This window comes from Notechis scutatus, chromosome 3 (assembly GCF_049901735.1).
Source record: "Notechis scutatus isolate UNSWTSFEM ecotype Mainland chromosome 3, rNotScu1.2, whole genome shotgun sequence".
Classification (NCBI taxonomy): Eukaryota; Metazoa; Chordata; class Lepidosauria; order Squamata; family Elapidae; genus Notechis; species Notechis scutatus.
The window spans coordinates 52,867,235-52,891,299 of NC_142011.1; the positions used below are offsets into that span (position 1 = coordinate 52,867,235).

Genomic DNA, 24,065 nt, shown 5'->3' on the forward strand with positions numbered 1-24,065 from the left:
TCAATGCCTTTCCATCAACAGAGATAAGTGTGCAATGTGCATGTCAGTTTTCAGACTGCTGAAGCGATCGGCAAAAGATCCAAACTGCCTCACCTGCATAGAAGTAGCAGGCCTCTTCCCACTTCCTAGCCCCCTCCACCATAGGCACAATCAAGGGTTTATTGACTATTCACAGATGCCTTATTTGAAAAAACAGCAGTTGTTAGAATTCTTGTGTATACTTGTGTACCGTTTAGTGAATCTTGGAAGTCTGCAGAGAAGGAAAGAAGAAAGAGGGGCTGCTGGATGTGGTGGCTATACTTATAGAAGCCTTTATAAATGTAAATGTGGTTGAACTGCATCATTTCACAGAAGAAAAATGTGTTCGGTTTAAGGAGCTGCAAACAGAGCTGTCAAGAAATTGAGATTCGATGGGTAAAATGTGAGGACAATTAACCAATGGAACAGCTTGCCTTCAGAAATCATGGGCTACTCCATCACTGGAGGTTTTTAAGAAGAGACTAGACCAGGGGTGTCCAACCTTGGCAACTTTAAGACTTGTGGACTTTGCTGGCTGAGGAATTCTGGGAGTTGAAGTCCACAAGTCTTAAAGTTGCCAAGGTTGGACACCCCTGGACTAGACAGTCATTTATCTGAAATAGTATAGGTTCTCCTGCTTGAACGAGGGGTTGGACTAGAAGACCTCTAAGGTTCCTTCCAGCTCTATTCTATTCATTCATTCACCTTCCAAAGCCAAGCATGACTTTTCTCAGGATCATGCATCAGCTGCTTGAGGGCAACTCCATGAGTCTAGGAATAGAGTCAACAGCTTTACGGTGCTGCTGACAAATATAACATGCACCCCCATACTTGTTCTTAACTCCATTTTTCCCACCATACCCTGATTTCTGCCCCATCTGAAAGAGACAGGAGCTATATTGGTGCTCAATGAAGTAATGTTTGCTTTTGAAAGTGAAGCCTTGCCCAATCTATTATATATTGACGTTAACACAGCTAAAGATCCACCCGTGTTGAACATCAAGCATCAAAGGGAGAGAGAGAAACATTATATAACCTTGTTTGCCAAAACGTTGCTGCTATTAAAATAAAACCCTGTAATATGTGAAAATAGATTTTTAGATTAAACAGAGCTCACAGTACTTATTTTTGCAAGGGTAAGTATTCTGAATTTTCATACTAGATTTCTTCCTACTGGTAACCCTCTATGTGTTCAGATTTTCATTCCAAACTGTGAGAGCCTCAGTTTCAGACCGGGGCACAGAGAAGGATACAGTCTTTACCCTTAAACAGAGTTTTTCCAGTCAACATTTCTGCCATGATACAGCCAACAGACCAGATGTCCACTGTTTGAAAGAGAGAAATATACAAGAGAGGATTTAAGGCTAAGGTTTGAAATAGCAGCATTAGAAACTTATACACATTTTATGCATGCTTGTAACAGATCTGCTTCTTTACAAGTTACATTATTATACCTTTAGCTATCAGATTTGGGCTGCAAAAATCCAGACAAGTTGCAAGAGATATAGAAAAGTCTATATCTCTTGCAACGTGCTGCCATCTTGCAGTCATCCACATTTTTTCCAATATAAAGCTGATAGTCCAACTTGTAATATTATCTTTTATTATTCTTATTTAATGGTTTTGAAATCCTCTTTAAGTGCTATGAGGCAATGAGCTATTTTGCACAGAGGAAGATTTTCTCCAACTTGCTGCACACACGTGCGCATGCACACACACATACAATGGGCTGTCTCTAACCAGCAACCTAGCCAGCAATTCTCTGATCGTGCTTGTAGAGGATTAAGACGTTGAAGAGCAATCCAATTTGAGGACACTATAACAGGCAAGTGTGTATTCAGATTTTTCCCATCCTTATTTGGTTACACAAAATATATGGCTGGCATTTATGTTTTTTTTTAGATATTTTAGCTTTATTTTATTCAAACAAAACAACTTTTTCACGGTAGTAATAGTTTTGTCAACAGCTGCATTTGAAGCACGAGTGTCCACATATCACAATGCAATTGAGTTAGAAATTACTCGTGCTGATTAATTAACCAGGAGACACAGAACAGGATTCTGTTCTATTCTCTGCAAAATAATTGGACTGAATTAATCTGGGTTTTAGGAATTAATAGCAGTGAAAATAAAATTATGTAACACAGTCCATGGTGGCTGTCTGCAGTTTATGGAAGGTGAGAATTTAATTTAGATTAAATATTTCATGCATCTATCTGGGTATAAGTATCACTGACAAGAATACAACTTCTCAGTGAGCAAAGTAGGAGAAGCATGGTACTTTAATTAATGTTTGCTTGAAGAAAAGTAGACTACATACATTGGGCATATCATTTGCAAAGCTATATACTATGTTTTACAAAACAGTAATTATTGGGCTCATGCAGTTTGAAAGCCACAGCTTAACATAATTTGAAACAGGTCACACTGTGAGGGTTTGAATTGTACTTACTGAAAAAAGGGGGAAATTAAATACATTTAAAAATCACATAGAAACTCCAGAGTTAGCCAATAATCCACAACTTACCAAGAATTTCCCAACACCCCTAATGAATAAGTAATTTAACCTACCAGTCTGGTTGTAATGCATCCAGTTCAGAATCACTTCGGGTGCTCTGTACCAACGAGTTACAACGTAGCCTGTCATCTCTGTGTCTGTATGCCTTGCTAAGCCAAAATCCAAAATCTAAATACATGAAAAAAATGTTTTGTGCAGTGAGAAATTTACAGAACAGTGTTGCCATGTATCCAAAGCAATAGCAAAAAAAATGTTTTGTTTTTTAGAATGCTCCACAAAGTTTCTCCAGTTCTTCCTAGAAACAATAGATTGCTATTACAAAGCTTCTTTTTGACACAGTGGTGACTAAAAGCACCCTTAGTTAGCTTTAATGATGCTAGCTGAGGGCCTTTCCCCATTGTTGAGCCAAAGAGCAATCCACCCATCTTTGCGTCAGCAGGAAGCTACACTGGCTTGAAATGTGCTGCCTAATTACAATGCCCAGCCAGCCTCTGTTGCCATCTGTTCCAAGTCACCATCAACTTGTGTCGTCTTGATGTTGTGGGTATGGCACGTGATAAGCCAACAATTAGTTGATCCCTCTGGCTGTGCTGACCTCCCTCTTCAGCAGGTCACCAGTCACAGCACTGTAGCAGGACAATGTCTGTCATCTCTCCTATCTGTGCCCTGTCCTCTGGCATCTCATTTTATCATAATCCATATGGAATAATTAAAAAAAATCAGGCTGGAACCAGGAAGGACTCTGAGGGTTTTTTTTTAAAGCACTTTTTTTTTTTAGGGCTGCCCCCTTCTTCCTTCTTTAGATATACCACAAATGCCAGTTTTCAGTGTTCTGTTATGGGAGGCAAAAGAGGGGTTGATCCTACCATTCCATGCTAATTTTGCCTTGGATCACACCAGTAAAAGCATAAAATTAAAGAAGTTTCAATACTGCGCAATGCTACTGTGCAATTCTGATAAGCCAATGGCACTACATGAAGGTGTCCAGCGGTTACAGCAGAACTGATGCAGAAAAGGGTGACAGGAAGGGGGAGGATGTGCCTTCATCAGCTGAAATGGTCAATAATAATTCTCTGAATACATCTTTGGCCTCTGTCATACAGGGGTGGAAAAGCAAAACAAATTTTGCCCAACTTAAGACTGTCATTGGTTGCTGTTGGTATAAGGGGAAAACACTGCTTTAGCTGAGGATAATTTAAACCAGCCCCTGTCATGGGCTGGGGACAAGACAAAAACAACCTAATGAGAACAGAGAAGCAAGAGAAGTATTGCCAGGGCATGTTTATAGCGTGACTAAGTACAGGTGGGAAAGGCCTGAGCGAAACCAGTTCTCTTTCATTCTTTGAGTGTTATAATCTTATTTAGCTAACACTCAGATATTTTGCCAAAACCCATGTTCTAAAGATTTGCCAAGCCTAGCTATAAATCAAGGGCAGAAATTATAGCAATAGCATTTAGACCAGGGGTGTCCAACCTTGGCAACTTTAAGACTTGTGGACTTCAACTCCCAGAATTCCTCAGCCAGCTTTGCTGGCTGAGGAATTCTGGGAGTTGAAGTCCACAAGTCTTAAAGTTGCCAAGGTTGGACACCCCTGATTTAGACTTATATACCACTACATAGTCCTTACAGCACTCTTTGGTGGTTTACAATATCGGCTTATTGCCCCCAACAATCGGAGTCTTCATTTTACTGACCTCGGAAGGCTGAGTCAACCTTGAGTGCCATCAGGGTTGAACTACAGACTGTGGACAGAGCTAGCCTGCAATCCTGAATTATAACCATTAGACCACCAGGACTCCTTCCTATATACTCCATTCCCACACATTGCATTCTACTGTAGAAAGAGTACTGACAAATCATTCAAGATGCCATTACCGTGCAAGTCTAAAACTGAGAGTAGGATGTAAACTGCATTAATGTTACTGTGCATTTGAATTCTGAGTCTCTGCTGTATAGATTTAAAACAGAGAACATCATTAGACTCTAATTATATAAACTGCTATGTAATGGAAGGATTCTTCCAGGTGAAGACTCTTTGCAAACATACTTTTTTTTCTATTTAATAGAAAATATTTTCTTTTCAAAGAAATAAAACAGTTGGAAGAAATAATAGGAAAATTTAGATGACGTCATCTAAAATTCCATTTCAAACAAAGCAATTGCTTAATAAAATGCAATAAATGTGTTACCCAGGTACACTTTAAATTGGCTGATTTCAATGAATCTATCTTTAGATATCCCATCAAAATAAGTAGGTGATATTTCCAAATAAACACAAATGTGTTGCAGAAGAAGGTACACTGAAGATTCAGAACAACATAGTCAAACCAACAATGCAGTCTACTTTTTCATTAAACAGAAACAAAAATCCTACCTTTAACTCACAGTCTTCATTCACTGCTAAATTGCCTGGCTTTAGATCCTGCAGTATACGAAATTAGAAAACGCCATTGTCACTATCACAATTTGAGCCTAAAGTAGATAATTACATAAGCACATTCTTTCCTCCCATCCCAGAGCCATGCATCGGGTTTGCTCCCTAACAAGCACTTAACATGATCCAGGCTGTCTGATGCCCATTTGGTCCTCAGCACTGAAAAAGCAGTTTCCCTGAATGTGACCAGCCAGGATATTCAAAGGAAAAATCTGCTACTGATTAGTATAGGGAATGTCTACCAGGGAGGGGTTGTAAGGTTTTGTCATTCTGTTCCATCAATCTTTTTTCTATTTTTTGATTCAGTTGATTGTTAATCTATTGACTTCATGACTACTGGCTGCCACCAAAAAGGTTGTTTTTCTTAATTGCATTTTAATGGTCACCTGGATTTGTACAGCCTTGATGCACCTGCTCCCCACATAAATATTACTGAAGCCGGAGATGTTAGTGTGTATGAGACACATGTTGAATTGTAGTGTCTCTTACATGCATCCACATCACTTCTCTCAAAATGTTTGTGACCCGTTCATCTGTTGACTAGACATCCTTTCAATCCATCTGCCACGTTCGTTTCTTTGCTACCATCTCATTGTTAACTGGATCTGTATAGGCAAACATCATTGTATGTGGAAGCCATGTCTCTCCTAGGTTACATTCTGGGATGTGGTGAATGTCAGATGCTAAGGTGCAAGAGCCAGGTCTATTCGGTTAACCTTTCAGTTAGGTGCATTAAGCCAGGGATAGGCTAGTCAATTTGAGGTCTTTACACAGTCTAGATTGGCCAAGTTTGGCTAAAACAGCACTGAAGAAATATAGGCAACCCACATGAACCAGATCCCACAGCAGAACTGCCAGCCCAAAGGTACTGGAGCAGGGAAGGAAGGTAATACATGACTTCTGCCTGCCAAAGCAATGGGCTGACTATGAGATGGAGGCTGTGTTGTGAGGAAATATCCTTGGGGAAACAGTAATGGAATATGCTTGTGCTACAGTTAAGGAACTGTGTGGGTGAGTTTTTAAACTATAATCCTGTCCCCACTAAGTTAATAATTTTCTTTTAAGATCAAGAATTGGGTACAATTTAGATTGCACTCTTCTTGCTGGTCGGCAGCAAGTTTTTTAATTTGCTTAACAGCTCTAGCAATATTTTGGAGGGAAGGACACCAAGCAGGAATCTTTCTGCTTTGCCTGTGAATGCTTCACTGCCACAGATGTTCTACTAATAGTGCTGCGGGTGTCACAAAACAGCAGTGGATTTGCCAGATCCAAATTTCCTTATTCTTCTTAACAATTTTCTCTCAAACACCCGATGCCACGTTGGCGAATTGCCTTCCATTTCATTCAACAGGAGGGGGGGGAACCTGTTTTTCTATCTCTCCCTGTTGTTGTGCTGCTGCAGCAGAATGACAGGACAGAGGGTAATAGTAGTCAGCCTGTAAAGGCCTTTCATTTCCCAAACCCTCTGTTGTAATTATTAAGAGCTAAATTCCTCTCCTTCACCACAATGAATGAGAATATAAATATTCTCTGTGGCTCCGAATATTGTGCATCTGACTCTCTCTGCAATTGTGTGGTATGTACTAATAGGACAGGGTGAAACATTTCTGCTCCATGTGTTCAACCAGGAAAATATTCTTCCTCTTTGAAAAGCACCTAATAGTTTCTCTCTCTCTCTAAACAAGCATTTTTCTCTCAGTTCTGTAATGTTTTCATTGGATTATTTCCATGTTTAAAAACTGGCCTCAGGGCATGCAGGAGGTCTGTCTAGGGATGTCTTCTGTTTGGCTGACATGTATATGTTTTCCTCAGGCAGTTTTCAGCTGCCATAGAAAAAGGCAAGCCAACAAGTTGGATTATAGGGTTTGATGCTGAAATGTATGAGGGAATTGTCAAATGAAGTATATCTCGGTGGGGGTAGAATGTATTTCCTAAGGTGAGATGTGCCATGTAGCTACTAATTTCCACCAGTAGCAGGAGATTGGAGAGACTGCAGACATTCTTATGTGAACATTGCATGGAAACTTGTGTTTATTAAAACATTGATGCCTGAGCATCGTGTGGGGTATGATCTGGGCCCTGCTCCTGACCACAAAAAGTTTTGGATCTACACAATGATTTTTTTTCCCTTTCTGGGGACAGATATGTACAATTGGCCAGGGTTCCCATATTAATATGGTTTTGCTAGTCTTTGACTTAGCTTATAAAGTGGGAAGCGTTGCTAAACAAATCCCAATTTAGTTAATTAATTCTATCTTTGTAAATATATGGAAGGAGAACATCTTAACTCTTCTGTTGCTTTCCAACGACTGGGGATGGATTGTTTTACAAGGAAGAATCACTGGGCTAGGAAAGAATTTAGCAATTTCACACATCCCCTGTCTCTCTCTATTCTTGCATAACTGTGTTTCTCCACACTGTTACAAAGGAAACAAGGAATTTCCAAATTTGGGGATAGGGTGATATCAGCTGAATAAGATAAGAGTGGCTGTAGTAGTTGTTTGTAACATGCTAGTGGGCCAGAATTAGGACATTGCCACCAACTGCCAAGAGGCTTCTAGAGAAGTGTGCAGGTTCTCTTCTGAGGGGACAGAAAAACAAAGGTCATTTGGTTTCAGCATAGCAGAGATTAGGCGATCTTTTTACATACTAAAGAGGTTTGAAAAGATTGACAACAAAAGAAGTTTAGCAATATGCCCTAGTGCAGTCTCCATAGCTTGGGGCCAGTGGTGTTTGAGGCTGGGAGATTATAGGAGCCACAACTGGAAGGCAGCAGGTTGTAGAAGGCTGCATTGGTACAGGAATAACTTTAAAAAGAACATACCCTGTGAATGATTCCAGCAGAGTGAATATACTGCAAAGAAAAGAAAAAAGTCCACATGAAGATTACATACAGCCTCCTCCATAATTGATATTAATCAAGATTCCCTGTGATAAGAGTATGTTCTATGTATTATTTTAGGTTACACAAAGTATCTTTCCTTTTGGATTAATTATCTCAAAACAACACTTAGAAAGTGGAAACACCATTTCTAGCGAAAAGAAAAATAATCCAATAGAAATATTGTAGAATTTCTCAGAGCTTCTTATCAACAAGCAAAGGCAACCCTGATGAGGCCTTTTATTTTTGTGAGAGGGACTCTGGTGAAATAAACTCTTTTTCCTACTGTTTTCTCCTGCCTTATTTTTGCTAAGTCATGAGCTCTGGCAATCTTCCATTACTGATGACTTTCTCATAAGCTGAACGACTAGCCCCAGAATCTCCAGGAGGTGTCATCACCACTGGATGGGTATGATAGGAGATGTGAACCAAGGTGAGGACGCTGATAATGAACAATTCAATACAGAGATAATAGCCATCTTGCTTACAACCAAGCCATCTTGGCTACAAGCCAGATGCTGTGGATGGGAATGATGCAGAAATGGGAGATGCTTCTGAGTTGAGAAACTCCAGGTACTGTAAATGATAAGGTCCACCTCATGTGGACGTAAGTATGCAAAGCGAATTAAGGATTTAAGGGCCTTTATATCAAAATTCCAGGAAGTTTAACAACCAGCTCTTGCAAGCACATCCCTCGATATAATCACGCAGGAGGTAGGTGGAAGTCCAAAAGGCTAAAGTACAAAAGAATTTTAAAGTCACAAGGGAAGTAAAAGCAACAAGAAGGGTTTTTTCCCCCCCTGGCCATTACAATAGTAAATGAAGAAAAAGGAAAGAGCTTGAGACCACTTGTTAGAGAAATGGTAATGTAGTAGCAGATGACAAATGGAAAAAAGGCCCCTTTCAACCTCTTTTTTTCCCCCTTTCATCTTCCTTGTGATATATTTATTCCTTGCTCTATTAAAAGAGATTTCCCTCTAGGGAGGAGTGGCAATCCATTAGGGAGCATGTGACTTCTGTGAACATGTGTAAATCTCTGGGTCAAACCAGCTGCATCTGAAAATCATGAAAGAGTTTGCAGATGTTACCTCCAAGCCCTTTTCTGTGATCTTAGAGAAATTATGGAAAATGGAGAAGGGCAAATGTTGTTCTGATCTTCACAAAGGAAGGGGGGAGGGGGAGGGGGAGGGAAAGACCAGAATAATTACCAACCAGTAAGCCTGTAATTGACACATGACAAAACTCTGCAATAGATGATTAAAAAGCTGTTTAAGGAGAATTAAAAATCAATAAATTACTTGGCAGAAGCCAGCAAGTGTTCATCGAAAAGGAATAATGCCAAATGAAGTAGATGCTTTTGGACAAAGTGGTTAATTTATTTATTATAGGAATGTAGCTTGACTTCAGCAAACCATTAGGCAAGGCTTTTGTCATAAGACCTTAATAGAGAAAATGACACAAAGTTGACGGGCTTATGCTATTTTTAGACGGAAACAGAGCTTGTACAATCACACCCCATGAGTGCCGTCATGTCAGTGACTCACTATCAGGCTGGAAGGAATTGTTGCAGAGGTGCATTATTCTTTTTCTACATCTGCTTTCATTTTAATAAAGCTTTCTAAAAAGAACTTGGAGAGATTCATGTTTAGGGAAAAATATCACTTTCAGGTAAAGATCTGACAGATACAAAGGGTGACTGTGTATTGTGTTGAGGGAAAGTGTCAAGTGGGTTAGACCCTGTGTTGTTCAACAACTATCTAGAATGAGAGATTAGAAAAAAGTAATTATCACATTTTTAGATAACAAATATATGGGAAGATAGCAAATGCCTAAGAGAGCATCTTGAAAAGTTGAGGAGATGGGCAGAAACCAGCACAATTAATTTCAACTGGGACAGAAGTAAAATCTTTCATTCACATAGGAAAAACCAAATGCTTGGTTATAGCAACTAGCAGAGCATACTTCACACCAAGACAAATAATCCGAATGTCTTGGTGGATTTATTATAAAATTATTATGAGCCAAAAGGCATTTGCCAAAAAGAAATGGCATCTGATCTGCCACATCAACAGACATTGCATATCAAATCAAGAAAATCATTCCCTTCTATTCTGCATTGGTTAAGACTTCACCTTGAATAGTTTTCAGTGCCATAATTTTAAGAGGTTATTCACAAAACAGCAACCAAGACAATAAGATGGCTTGGATAGAAAAATATAGGAGAAACAGCTGGTGCTGGATATTATTTTTCACTTGAGAAGAAAAGTTTGCAGAGAGATACTGTGGCTGTCTCCATATCTGAAGAGCTATTATATGGAAGACAGGGCAGAAATATTTAGAGTCATTTCAGAAGACAGGATAAGAAAAAATGGTGTACGTTACCAGGGGTCCCCAAACTTAGGAACTTTAAGACTTGTGGACTTCAACTGGAAGTCCGCAAGTTTTAAAGTTGCCAAGTTTGGAGACCTCTAGGCTACAGTAAGAGTCTTTCAGCAAGGCATGTATTCTTGGATTGGAAGTCTTTAAAGGAAGCTGGATGACTCTTGGTCAGGGATGCTAAAGTACAGCCATGTACTAGGCAGGGAACTAGACTGTATGATTCCTTTTGCTCCTTTCAATCCTACAGTTAATTAGGTGTTCAAAATCTAATAAAAGATGTTGCCACTACAAAGATGCTAAAGACATGAAGTAGCCTGGCAGAAATTTCTGTTCTGAATGTTTATGAAGTTACTTACCTTCAAGCCCTTCAAAACCTGGTAGATCAGATACTGAATCTTTTCCTCACTGAATTGGTGTCCCATTATCTTTTGTAAATCTGTCTGCATGTATGGCATCACCAGGTAACTAAAAAAAATGTAAAAGGTAAGTATCAGATAAAGATGTAAGGTATAATGTAGTTAAATAGTTCTAAGACTCTTACTGATTTTATAAAATTCCATTTCTGAAAATAAGAGTGCAGGGGTGTATTTTAGAACCAGGAATGAGAACAATAACTTTATCTCATTAAATCAAATACTGTAGCAAACAATGTTATTGCAACTTAATCTTTTTTTACTGCAGCCCATAACAAAATCCTCTGAATTTCTCTGAAACCACTACATCTATGTCTAAAATAAGTCTATTGTCTAATAGTTTAGTTGATGTGAGACTCATACTGCTGGCTTTTGAGATCCATTTAATCTATGCTTTTCAATTCCTGGCTCTGTGTTTATCCATACAACACAAGGGACTACCAGATAGAATAGCTATTGACTGGCAGCTAAGGCCCAGTTGATTTGCACTGACTTCTTATGTAGTTACTAATTATATAGAGGTAAGAGTCAACTTTGAAATCCTTAACTATGGTACAAACCATAACACAAACATTTCCTTATGATATTGCTTTTATATCCCCAACCCACACCTATGGCAGCTTAAAGTAATCTTAAAATGAAATGTTTCAGCTTAAAGTGATGTTCTCCATCTTCTACCAATGCAATTCTTGCTCTGGATACATTCTAGCATGCTTCATTGATGATATTGGTGATGGTCAGGATTTTGAACCTGTCTATTTTCTAGTGGCCATCTAAGCTGCTACAGGTTAGGTTAGCCTCTCACCCTGAAACCACAGGGACTGCCCTCCATTTCAATCTGGACTGTAGTAATCACCAGGGACATAGCTTCTGTTATGTTCGCCGTGCGTAAGGAAGCTGGGGAGTCAGTGACCAGTTTCAGCTCTTTATTTGGTCCCGAGATCGGCTCAGTGCGGCTAGGGCATGCAGCGGCTTTTATAGAACTAGCCGGCCAAGCTGCGGCCAATGACATTGCTTTGAATCTCCCGCGATCGGTTTCCTCCAATCGCGGGAGATTCTCCGCGGGCCAATCAGTGCGGCTCGTTTGGCCAATCGGATCGCTGCGCGTCTTAGCCAATCAGAACGGGTGTTTACAAGAATGTTAATGAATAGTACAGAACACCCCTCCCCTCTTGGTAGGGTCCTACGTGACGTAGTCTCGTAAGTAGGCGGGGCTCCCTACTTGTCGACTGGACCTGCGCAGGTTAGTTGGTGTCTGGTCTCTGAGCGGTTCGGTCGGGTCCTGTGTCGCTCCTCGCCTCGTTGATGGAACCGCCTGGAAGGTTGAGCCAGGCCTTTCGCCGCAGCTCTCTCCCGGTTTGCTCGGGTTGGTTGAGCTGTTGGCTTTGTTGCTCCCGCCTAGTCTTTCTGGGCTGGTTGAGCTGGCTTGGCTGCTTCTCCCAGGTGAGGCCTCGAGCTGTTCGTCTGTTCCTGTCATGGTTGGTGAGTATTCTTGGTTCCCTTCTTGTTAGGGTTGGCTGTTTTGGTTTCCGGGGTTTTCCCTCCCCTCTTGGCTGATGTCGGGGTTTCCCCTTCCCCCTGTGGTTTCTTTTTGCGTGTCGATTGTATTTCCTGTGTTGATTCTTGATCTTAATTGATCGATGTGTCTTTTCCATGCTCGACCGTCGGTTGTCTGTAGCCGGTACGAGCGGGGACCTGTCACCTGGGTTATGGTTGCTGGTACCCAGAGTGGGTCCCCTGTGAGGTTTTTTGCGTATACTGCGTCTCCTGGTGTGAATGTTCGGTGTTTGCTGGATGAGTCGGGGGGGTTTTCTGGGTTGTATGTGGGGTGCAGTCTGTCGAGTGGGGACCTTAGTTTCCTCCCCATTAGTAGTTCTGCCGGGCTTTTGTTGGTTGTCGTGTTAGGGGTTATATGTTGTATGAATAGCATTTTATTAATTTTCTCCTGTATTTCCCCGGTTTCTATTTTTTTGGAGTTTTTTTCGTAAATTGAACCATTCGTTCCGCCCTCCCGTTCGCCGCCGGATGTGCCGGCGCTGTCAGCGCATGCCGTATTCCCCGTTCCGCTAGGAATTTTTCGAATTCCAGTGAGGTAAATTGGGGCCCGTTATCTGATACAATGACATCTGGGAGGCCGTGGGTGGAGAATAGTTTGTTGAGTTCTTTGGTGACGGCCTCCGTGGTGGTAGTTTTCATGTTGCTTACCTCCAGCCAGTTGGAGTAAGCATCTACCGTGATGAGGAAGGTGTGCCCCTTCGTAGGTCCGGCGAAATCTATATGGATCCTGGACCATGGTCCCCTGGGGGTTTCCCATTCCAGGATTGGGGCGGAGGGGGGGCTTGGCCTGGATTCTTGGCATTGTCTGCATGCCGCCACCCAAGCCTCGATTTGCCTGTCCATTCCTGGCCACCAGGTGTAACTCCTGGCCAGGGCTTTAGTCCTAACGATGCCCGGGTGTCCCTCATGCAATAATTCCAAAACCCTTTCTTGTAGTTTTTCTGGGATGACAACCCTATCCCCCCATAGTAAACAACCTTTCTGTAAGGACAGTTCTGTTTGTCGGTTCCGAAACATCCTGAATTGTTCGTCGTCGTCTTTTTCCGGCCACCCTTTCTCTACCCAATGCAAAATCCGCGCCAGACGTTTGTCTTTATTGGTTTCGCGGGCAATGTCTGACGCGGTTACAGGCAGGTTGGGTAGATTCTCTATGCTGAGGGTGGATGTTGTAGGTGCTGGGTCAGCGTCCAGGTCGGGTAGCGGCGTGCGGCTCAGGGCGTCTGCGTGGCTAATTTTCTTACCGGGTCGGTGGGTTAACCGGTAGCTGTAGGCAGCAAGGAATTCGGACCACCTTGTCATTCTTGGAGATAGAATGTTCGGGGTGGCCCTGTTCCCTGCCAGGATTCCCAGCAGCGGCTTGTGGTCGGTGATGATGGTGAAGGTCCTGCCATAGAGGTACTCGTGGAACCTCTTGACAATGGCGACGATTGCCAGAGCCTCTTTGTCCAGCTGACTGTAATTTCTTTCTGGTTTTCAGAGAGTTCTTGAAAAGAAGGTGATGGGTGCTTCTTTTCCGTCGGGGAGGATGTGGCTGAGGACTGCTCCGACGCCGAAAGGTGATGCGTCGCATGTGACGGCTAGTGGTAGGGTCTCGTTGTATTGGATGAGGACAGCATCCGATGTGAGCAGGTCCTTTGTTCTGTTGAAAGCAGCTTCCTCGCGTCCCCCCCAGGTCCAGGTTGCTGTTTTATCCAGCAGCCTATGCAACAGTTCCGCCGCGGTCGCCTTTTGGGGTAAGAACACATTATAGAAATTAATCAGTCCCAGAAACGCCTGCAATTCCGTTTTATTCTTTGGCCTGGGGGCTTCTTTGATGGCTCTGATTTTTTTTTGGGTTGGGTGAATCCCGTGCCGGTCTAGGAGATATCCCAGGAACTCGACCCTCTCAGTGTACAGCTGGCATTTTTCTTTTTTGACTTTTAGCCCCGCGTTTTTGAATTTTTGTAGTACCTCCCTCAGGCCACCCTCCAGTTCCTTTCGGTTGGCTGCTGACACCAGCACGTCGTCGAAGTAGGGCACCACCCCCTTGATTCCTTGCAGGAGTCTTTCCATGAGGCTCTGGAAAATTCCTGGCGCTACGCTGACTCCGAACTGGAGCCTCTTGCAGCGGAAAGCCCCCCGGTGGGTTACTATGGTTTGCGCCTCGGCGGTTTCCGCGTCGACCGGCAATTGTTGGTAGGCTTGTGCCAGGTTGAGTTTCGCGCAAACCTTGCCTCCCCCCAGTGAGTGAAGGAGGTGCTGCACTACTGGGATGGGGTAGGCGCTTTGTTGTAAGGCGCAGTTTAGGGTGGCCTTATAGTCCCCACAGATTCTCACTGACCCATCGGGCTTGACTGGGGTGACTATTGGGGTCTTCCACCGGGCGTGGTCGGTTGGCTCTAGGACCCCTTGTTTGATGAGTTTGTCTATCTGCTCATCGATCTTTGGGCGGAGTGCGAAGGGTACCCGCCGTGGCTTTAGGCGTATCGGGGGGACGCTGGGGTCTAGGCTGAATGAAATAGGGGGCCCTCGGTACTTGCCTAGGGTGCCGTCGAACACTTCCTGGAAGTCCCTTGCGAGTTGCTCCTCCCAATCCGCCTCTGCGATGTGGTCAATTCCCGTTACTTCGATCCCGAGCGGCGTGAACCACTGTAGTCCCAATAGGCTGGGTCAGTCTTGGTCCACGACGGTCAGGGGAAGTCTTGCTGTGCGCCCTTTGAATGTGACTTCAAACTATCCTGTTCCGACTACAGGGATGCGGTTCCCTTGGTAGTCCTTTAGGATTAACTTCTGGCTCTCCAGCCCCTTCTTGTGGATGGTGGGCACCAGGCGCTTGATTTCCTGCCATGCAACCATGGAGAGGTAGGACCCGGAGTCCACCTCCATTTTGCATGGCTTGCCCTCGATGCCCACTTCCACGTATACCTTTTGGGCGTCCGTGCTGGAAGAATGGCTGATGATGACCGTCTGGTGGGTCTCCTCTCTGTCGGTTCTCGCCGTTCCTCCGGTCCCATCCATCCCGGTTCCAGCGACGCTCGGTTTGGTGGTCCCTTGTCCTGGGGGGGTGCCGTCCAGTCTCCGGCCGCTGCTGTCTCGTCGTCGGGGGCTGTAGGCTTTCTTGAACCGGCAGACTTGGGCGATGTGGCCTCTCTTGTTGCATTGCCGGCAGGTTGCATCGAAAAACCGGCACTCCGATCGAGGGTGGTCGCCCCCGCACCCGGCACATTGGAGTCCCGACTTACGACTCCACCGTTCGCGCCGGTCTCGTTCTGTCTGGAGTTGATGGATGTCCTCCTCTTCGTCCGTGGTGTCGGAGGCGGAGTCGAGGTCGCCATGGTGGGTGGTGGTTGCTTGGCGGCTTGCTTCTGGATGCGCCTTGGCCATCGGGGTCACCTCAGAAACTGTGGTTCGGTCCCCGGTGTCGGGTCTCCGCATTCGGGCCGCTGATTTTCGGGTCGCCTCGGCTGCGGTGGCCTTGGCGAGGGCGTCAGCGAGGGGGATGTCGCCCTTTGCCATCAGCCGGCTTTGTAGGACTGTGTCTCTGAGCCCAAGGACGACGTGGTCTCGTAATGCCTCGTCCATGTCCGTGAAGCCGCACATGCCTCCCAGATTTCGCAGATCTGCCACGAAGTCGCTAATGTTCTCTCCCGGCTTCTGGTCCCACCTGTAGAAGTCATGCCGCCTGATGAGGGTGGGCACAGCGGGGGCATAGTGGCTTTTTAACAGCGGCTCGAGATCGGCCCAGTCCATCGCCTTCACATCCTCTGGTTTCGTGAGGGCTTTTGCCATTTTAAACACTGCAGGCCCGCAGTGTGTCAGGAAAACGGCCCTTTTTTTCTGCCCGTTTGCATCCTTGAGGTTGCTACTCTCTAGGAACATCAGGAACCGATCAATGCACGATTCCCAGTCCTCAGTAGCTTGGTTAAAGGGTGCGGGCGGTGTGAGGCTGGCCATCTCTGTCAATCTTGTGTTCTCGGTGCCACGTGCTCAGTGGGTATCAGTTCCGCGATCCCACCCTCGTCGCCAGTGTTATGTTCGCCGTGCGTAAGGAAGCTGGGGAGTCAGTGACCAGTTTCAGCTCTTTATTTGGTCCCAAGATCGGCTCGGTGCGGCTAGGGCATGCAGCGGCTTTTATAGAACTAGCCGGCCAAGCCGCGGCCAATGACATCGCTTTGAATCTCCCGCGATCGGTTTCCTCCAATCGCGGGAGATTCTCCGCGGGCCAATCAGTGCGGCTCGTTCGGCCAATCGGATTGCTGCGCATCTTAGCCAATCAGAACGGGTGTTTACAAGAATGTTAATGAATAGTACAGAACAGCTTCCACAAAGGTACTTGCCTGACATTCTGTCAGATTGGTTCTCCCTGAAGTGTTTGTCAGATGTTATGCAGGCTTCTTATAAAGACAAGGCTTAGTGCCGTTTTGAAAGAACACTAGACTTATTTTTCAAAAACAAGATTGCTGCTCAGTGCTGCAGAGATGGTTGACTTAACCTGGGGAAGAGAGTTGGATTTTGCTAGCTCTGTCAACGTTGGGTGCATTATGGGTCTTCTATCAAAACGTATCTTGTATGGTTCTGTACGTTATTGTTCCCATCACTGGGACAAGGGGAATGAGTTCTATTTTGACTGCTTCTTCATTATTTTGTCTACTTCTGAAAGTCCTGTTGACAGCAGTTTCATTCTCTCTTATTACTAATGAAAACCAGTTATTGTCCCCTCCTATTTCACCCTGTGCCCCACTTCCATCCAATTTCAGAATAGTAGAATTAGCAAGAATATCAGAAAACAACAGCAATTTTTTAAAAAAATATACTCACAAGTTGTACTCTGCACAATGTGCATTAAACAAATACCATAACTATGTGTTATTTTGTTTAAAGACTTTGAAAAAAACGACTAGCCCATGACACCCCATATTTGAATATTATATCTTCATATTTTGCTTTAGTGCTGCTGATACATTGTTTTTCTTTTAAATTTATGTGATTAGTTTAGATTTGTGCATGTTGTTTAGTACTCATTGTTCCTTCAAAGAATATAAAAATGACAGATGCATAACATTACAGGAAAGCACATCCTAAGCTAAATGTTAAAAGTAACTGTACCAATTTTAATGGAAAAAAATCAACTGCCATGAAATGTAAAAAAAAAGGTATCAGTGTAGATTTTACTAGTCGTTTAGATTCTACTAGTTGTTACCCTAAAATGTAGCAGTCTTTATTAAAGGCATTTATATAGAAGCTTGATTGTGTCAACACAATGTAACATGTTTTGCATTTTAAATCATGCATCAAGAAAGTTTTATGAGATGACCTCTAATGTCTCCTCCAATTATGATTTATGATGAATTAATGAATGTATTATAAATATCTCACCAATCAATCATCTCAGATTTTATTAAATATTGCCAATCCCATAATACAGATTATATTCAAAGTCCTGATTGGCTTTTGTATGACACAAATTGCTCTCAGCAGGTATTTTTTTTGTATAAATATTAAATATTAAAATATTACGAGGATAAAAGGTTGTTATGGGATGCCAGTTCTGGTAGAAAACATATTCTCCTCCCATGTCTTCTATTTTCAAATGTAAATCTCTGTAATCAAAGCTCCATTTGAAAAAATGCACGGCAGGGTGAAAATACCATTTCTTCATTTGGGAAATTGGGATCCAATAGGAGCAGTTTAAAAAAAGAGAGAGACAGAACATCTGATACGGTTAACAATTGTTTCACTAGATTGGCCCCAGAAAATTTGTAATTTAAAAGCAACAGTTAAAGACAAAATTTCCAGGATGCTAAATTGTATGTAAAAACTAATGTGTACTTTGCAACAACAACAATAAAATAGGTATTGACAAAATGTCCATCTGTCAATTGCAAAAGCCCACACTGCTTGTATCCAGGATATACTATGCTGATACATTACAACAAAAGTTCTTGGGAAGAACTTGGTGTGTATGAAGGCCAATACCAACTAAAGTTGTGATTTCATGTTTGTTTGTGTATATATGATAATAACACTTTGTCTGTGCTGTGGTCCCACCAGTTCTTGCTTATATATTATTATATATATAATTGCAGATATTCCAATGCACCATTATTGCCACTTCATCATGTTTGTTGTTAGAAAATGAAGAAACTGGAGTACTCTGGGACTTCAGACAAGCATATGCCATATAACACTATAGACCTAGCAATTGTTGATTTAAATTGTTGATTTTAAAAAGACAAAAAAGTCTGGATAATGGAGATGGCACTATCTGAAGATAGCAGACGAGAAGAGAAAGAACTGGAGAAAATTACAAAATACAAAGATTTGTGATTAGATGACTGTTGCAAAAGTTCTGTAGTATTACCAATTGTACCAATAGTAGTAGCCACCCTGGGTGCAATACCAAAACAATTGAAACACCAACCAGCATTGTCAAATTTGCCATCAGTCAATTGCAAAAGGCAGCTTTACTTGGAACAGCTTACATCCTGTGACAATATCATTAACACCATCAAACAATGATATCTGACTATTCCAGGCAAGGATTTACTAAATGTGTAAAAATCAGGGGTGGGCTTCAAACATTTCACCAACCAGTTTTCTGCCTCGTTGCTGGGTGGATGTGGCCATGGTGGGCGTGGCCTAGTCCAGAGATCCCCAAACTTGGCAACGTTAAGACTTGTGGACTTCAACTCCCAGAATTCTCCAGCCAGCTATGCTGGCTGGAGAATTCTGGGAGTTGAAGTCCACAAGTCTTAACGTTGCCAAGTTTGGAGGTCTCTGGCCTAGTCGGCCTGCTGCACCACAGCGGGGGAGCGTTTTTCTCCTCCCTGGGCTCTGGAAGCTTTCCTCGACCCTCTGGGAGGGCGAAAACATGGGCCCTTTACTTACCTGACATCCAAAATGGGCCGCGTGGGGCCAGCCAGGAGTGGGATTTACTGGTTCGCTGAACTGCGCAGAATCTTAGCTAGAGGATCGCCAAAACCCATGCGAACCCATAGCAGCCCACCCCTCATAAAAATATCCAATCCAATATAAACATCTGGCTGACTGTGCAACCAACCTCAATACCCTCAAGCAACACCTGCCTATTCCAGGTCCTTGGAAAGGACTCATTAGGAGGATTAAAAAATGCCAAATCCAATCTAAATGTCTGGCTGACTATGCAGCCTACCACAATAATAATAAAAGCTGAAGAAATAGTGGAACAGCTAATTAGCTGCTGCAAGAAGATCACACTGTCTGACTAAAAAGAATGGCATGACAAAGAAGTAACAACGGTGCACTGGAATATCTGCAAGACATACCATCTGCTTGCAAGCAAAAACTGGTGACATCACAAAACCAACCAAATAATAGAAATTGAATAAATTGAAGTGCTCTGGAACTTTAGAATTTAACCAGACCAACACCTGTCATACAAAACCTTAGACTGAACTTGATAAGAAAGACAAGTCTAGATAGTGGATGTAGTACTGTGGTACCCAGAGACAGCAGAACAGAATAGTAGAGGAAAAAACTGGAGAAAATAACAAAATACAAACATCTGCAAATAGAAGTAAAACAACTGCGACAAAAGTCGCACCTTGAGTACAACCCCAAAACATCTGGAGCACCATTTGAAGACAATCAGCATTGACAAAATCATCATCACTCAATTGCAAAAGGCAATTTTAGTTGGAGCAGCTTGTGAGGACACCTTTAATATCATCAAATAACAACAACTACCTATTCCAAGTCCTTGGGAAGGACTCAATAAGTGAATAAGAATGCCAAATCCAACTTCTGGCTGACTATATGACCAACCATAATTTATTAAACCTGTATAGCACCTGACTGTCAACTATTCACAATAATAAGATATTACAATAAGATCACTAAAACATAAATGACAAAGATAAAAATGACAAACACAGTGAAGTGAGAGGTATTATTCTTCCTAACCAAAGGCCTGGAAAAAGAGCCAGTTTTTCCACAACTCTTTTAAACAATACTAGGGTAGGAGCAATTTGGATCTTGGAAGGAACTTCATTCAGAGGGCAGGAACTGCTACAGAGAAAACATGCTTCCAGGGTCCCAATCAGAGGTGGTATTCAGCAGATTCTGACCGGTTCTGGAGAACTGGTAGTGGAAATTTTGAGTAGTTCGGAGAACCAGCAAATCCCACCTCTGACTGGCCCCACCCCCATCTATTCTCTGCCTCCCGAGTCCCAGCTGATCGGCTGGGTCTTCTTTTGTTGCCCTGCACAGGAGAACAGAGCTGGAAAGCAGGTTAGTGGGGTGGCCCACCAAGCCACGCCCACAGAACTGGTAGTAAAATAAAATTGAATCCCACCACTGGTTCCAATAAATGATATTGTTTAATTAAGGAATCTGGAGCACATCAAGACTGTGGGATTGAATCAGCTAGAGAAATGTTACGGGAAACGTGGTCCCTGAAGTATCCAGGCCCTATGCCTTATATAACATATATGGATATTTATTTATTTGTTGCTAAACTCAGTGACAGAACCTGTATAGTCCCATGTTTGAAAATAATAGATTTTGAGAGAAAATGATTAAGGGACCAAGCTGTTGTGCTCTCTTTAAAAGCAATTCTTTTAGAGAGGATCAACCTATTCTTCAAACCACCTGAAAGCAGAACAGGAAGCAGGGGATGGAAGCAAACCAAGGAGGAAACCAACTTAGAACTAAAGAGAAATTTCCTGACAGTTAGAACAATTAATCAGTGGAACGACTTGCTCCAACACTAGAGATGTTTAAGAGAAGATGGAACAACCATTTATCTGAAATGCAGCAGCAGAGTCTCCTGCCTTTCCACTCCCTTGTTCTGTTATAATTCTGCACTAGAACTATAGAACATCATATGGTAGAAAATGCAAACTTACAAGTCCTGGAATCCATCGAATGAAGTAGCTGAAGTGAAGACATCAAGTAATCCAATAACCTGCAGCAGAGGTAGACTCAGAATATTAGCTTACGCAGAGTACAAGAACATATCTATCTAACATGATAAAAACATTCTGCTTTCCCAACCAGAAATACAAGCCATGTTCATTGGCAACTTGAGGCCTTTCTAAGCAATGGGCTGGGAGCGGGGGGGACATCTTATACAGTATTTTGTGATGTTCTCATAAAAGCTCCAAGACCAGGGAATAAATCCAGGGATAGTTGTACAGAATGTGTTTCAAGTTCTGGATGCACCAATATTTATAAATTAATTAGAGCCTGCTGCACCACAGCTGACACTTTACTGTAGCTGAGAAAATAGGAATTATAGAAAACTGCCAGAATTTCTGTTTGCACAGGTTTCATTCTTATTAGAACTCAGCCTGGATTCCCATTCCCAAAAGACTACTGAATTTAGAAAAGAAAGACATTTTCATTAACAGAGTGTCATGCGAAATGATGCTGCAGTATTCCCATCTGGTTCATGTAGAGAATAAGAAGTTTCAATTCACTAGACTGATGTCAAGAAGATGTCATGTACTAGGGATGTGTCATGCCTCTCCTTGCCATATAGTGCATAGGACTTGCTTACATAAAATAAAGCAGAGTGTCAGACACAGGAAAGAAGGTGCCAGGAGTGGAATTTCTTAGATGTAATTTACAACCAGTTCTTATACTTGCCCTACAGTAAGTTAGCAATTGATAAAACTTTTGCTGTGCTAGCTGGCACAGAGCTTATTAATTTAAAAAAAAACCTGTAGCTTAATGAATGCATAGTATGAAAGGATCAGATTTCTACCCAAACCACAAATCAGGCAGTAGCATTAAACCTGAAGTACAGAAATTCAGTACCTGTATCAGGCAGTAATTGCAATGCCTAGCGTGTATAAGGTACTGTAAGTCCACTATTGCTTGAAAATTGGGGTGGAGGGATGAAAGAAAATGGGTTAAGAAGTAACTATCACTATTAGGAGCTCATCAGCAGAGTATGAAGTAGGTTTGTTTTTACACTCTGGAGCTGCTTGGGAGTATTTGATTTATTCATAGCATATTGTAGATAATTACATTTTGCCAAGTATAATTTATCCAACCAATTATGTGGCTCTTAAATCTTTCAGCAAAAACTGAAATATGATTATCAGTAGGCAGACCAGGGCATTCAGCTATGTTAAAGTCATAACAAGTTATCCTTGTTATTGAAAATGAGTATTATAAACATATCCCTCTTTTCATCTGCTGGACAGAATGTTTATTGCATCTAATTTTAGCTTCAGACATACTGGGGCTACAATTTGCAGAACTCCAAAGCATCCAACATATCTAAAACTCAATCAGGTTGAAAAAGGAAATATTAGAACTTGTCTGGCTCGTTGTCATACATCTTGGCAAATATGGTTAACTCATGGTCCAAACTTAGTATGGCACCAATTTTGAGTCAATATAGCAACTTGAATGAATGAGATCTATCAGAGGCGGCAGAAGTGGTATTCAGCAGGTTCTGACCAATTCTAGAGAACCGGTAGTGGAAATTTTGAGTAATTCAGAGAACCGGCAAATACCACCTCTGACTGGAGACTTTACAGTATCCTTCCCCAGCCATGCCCACTAAGCCATGCCCACAGAACCAGTAGTAAAAAAAATTTAAATCCCACCACTGAGAGGTGGGGATAAATGAGTCATTTCATAGAAGCTGTTACTGCACGCTGTTTACTCTTCTGGGCATGCATATTTTGATATTTATTTGAATTTTTGTCTCAGGTGAAGATAGAAATTATGCCTTTTCTTTCTTTCCAATTCAGTTGTTATTTATGCAAAACACAGAGAACTCTTTTGGGTTTAAGCAAACATACACAGAGATGTAGCTACTCACATTTTCATGCTGCATGTGCTTTAGCAGTGTGAGTTCCCGATAGGCTCTTTTGGCAAAAATCTCAGATTGGAACGGGCGACAGAGCTTCTTGATAGCTACTTTGTCTCCTGTTTTCTTATCAATTGCAGAACTATGACAAATTGGAGAAAAATATTCAGAAAGAAATTACATGGAAGAATTATGCTGATCTGTAAAATCCTAACCATATTTAACTTCATTTATTCAATGAAGTTTATGGTCTAGGAAGAATAACTGTACTGCTGCAGTATTTGGATGAAAATTCACCGAATTTCTGCATATATCAATATGTATAAGGACACTGCCATGTAAACTTAAGGCTTTGTTCATAACACATAGTGGTAAATGTGTTTGCCACTGCATTTTTACATGTTGAAGAACCAAAGACTGCAGATTCTTCCTGATTTATTTAACTATTCCGTTCTGGAAAACTGCATAATCTAGGGTTTTTTTTTGTAGATCTGGAATTCATCTACAAGCTCTACTAATTTGCACTACACATGAAAAATGCACTTTTATGCATTTTAGATCTGGCTTATAGAAACATTTGCATAAAGTTGAGTCTACATAAATTGGATCTTGTATTACCCGGCAAATTTTGTAACATTACCAATCAAAAAGTTCAAGGGGAGGTTTTAAACTGTTAAACTATAATTTCTTAGCACCTAGTATTAACATTCACTTAAAACTTAATAAATAATTGTCTCCTCTCTGTATAACTGAGAAGAAGAAGAACAGGAAGAGGAGGATAAAAGTGGGATATGGATATTGGTATTGGAAGTTAGTTTCTAGATTAGAGATCCTGGCTTGCATAGAATAGTGTGAGAATTCTTGAGGTAAAACTAAGTTTTGACTGTGCCATTCTGGCCAAAATGTGCCTCAGTTGACTACCAATATCCTTACCATTAGAAAGGAATGTCAATGAAGGCAAATGAGGTAGGAATGAGTTACTGAAGAAGAGACCATAAAGCAAGAAGAGATAGGGGTAGGATTAAAAAGATGAATGGGTGAATTAAAACAATTGAGTACAAAATGATCTGTACAAAATACA

General features: G+C 42.1%; 1 protein-coding gene across 1 annotated transcript in view; it reads right to left on the bottom strand.

Annotated features, from left to right (window-relative positions):
* MAPK13 (mitogen-activated protein kinase 13) overlaps window positions 1–24,065 on the bottom strand; it is a 34,729-nt gene that overhangs the window by 7,961 nt on the left and 2,703 nt on the right. The window contains exons 2-8 of the mRNA XM_026677861.2: window positions 22,997–23,126; window positions 21,066–21,124; window positions 10,588–10,696; window positions 7,796–7,825; window positions 4,912–4,959; window positions 2,590–2,704; window positions 1,272–1,343 (exon numbers count right to left, since the gene is read on the bottom strand). Of these exons, the coding sequence (XP_026533646.1) occupies window positions 1,272–1,343; window positions 2,590–2,704; window positions 4,912–4,959; window positions 7,796–7,825; window positions 10,588–10,696; window positions 21,066–21,124; window positions 22,997–23,126 (563 nt within the window). The remainder of the gene's footprint in view (window positions 1–1,271; window positions 1,344–2,589; window positions 2,705–4,911; window positions 4,960–7,795; window positions 7,826–10,587; window positions 10,697–21,065; window positions 21,125–22,996; window positions 23,127–24,065) is intronic.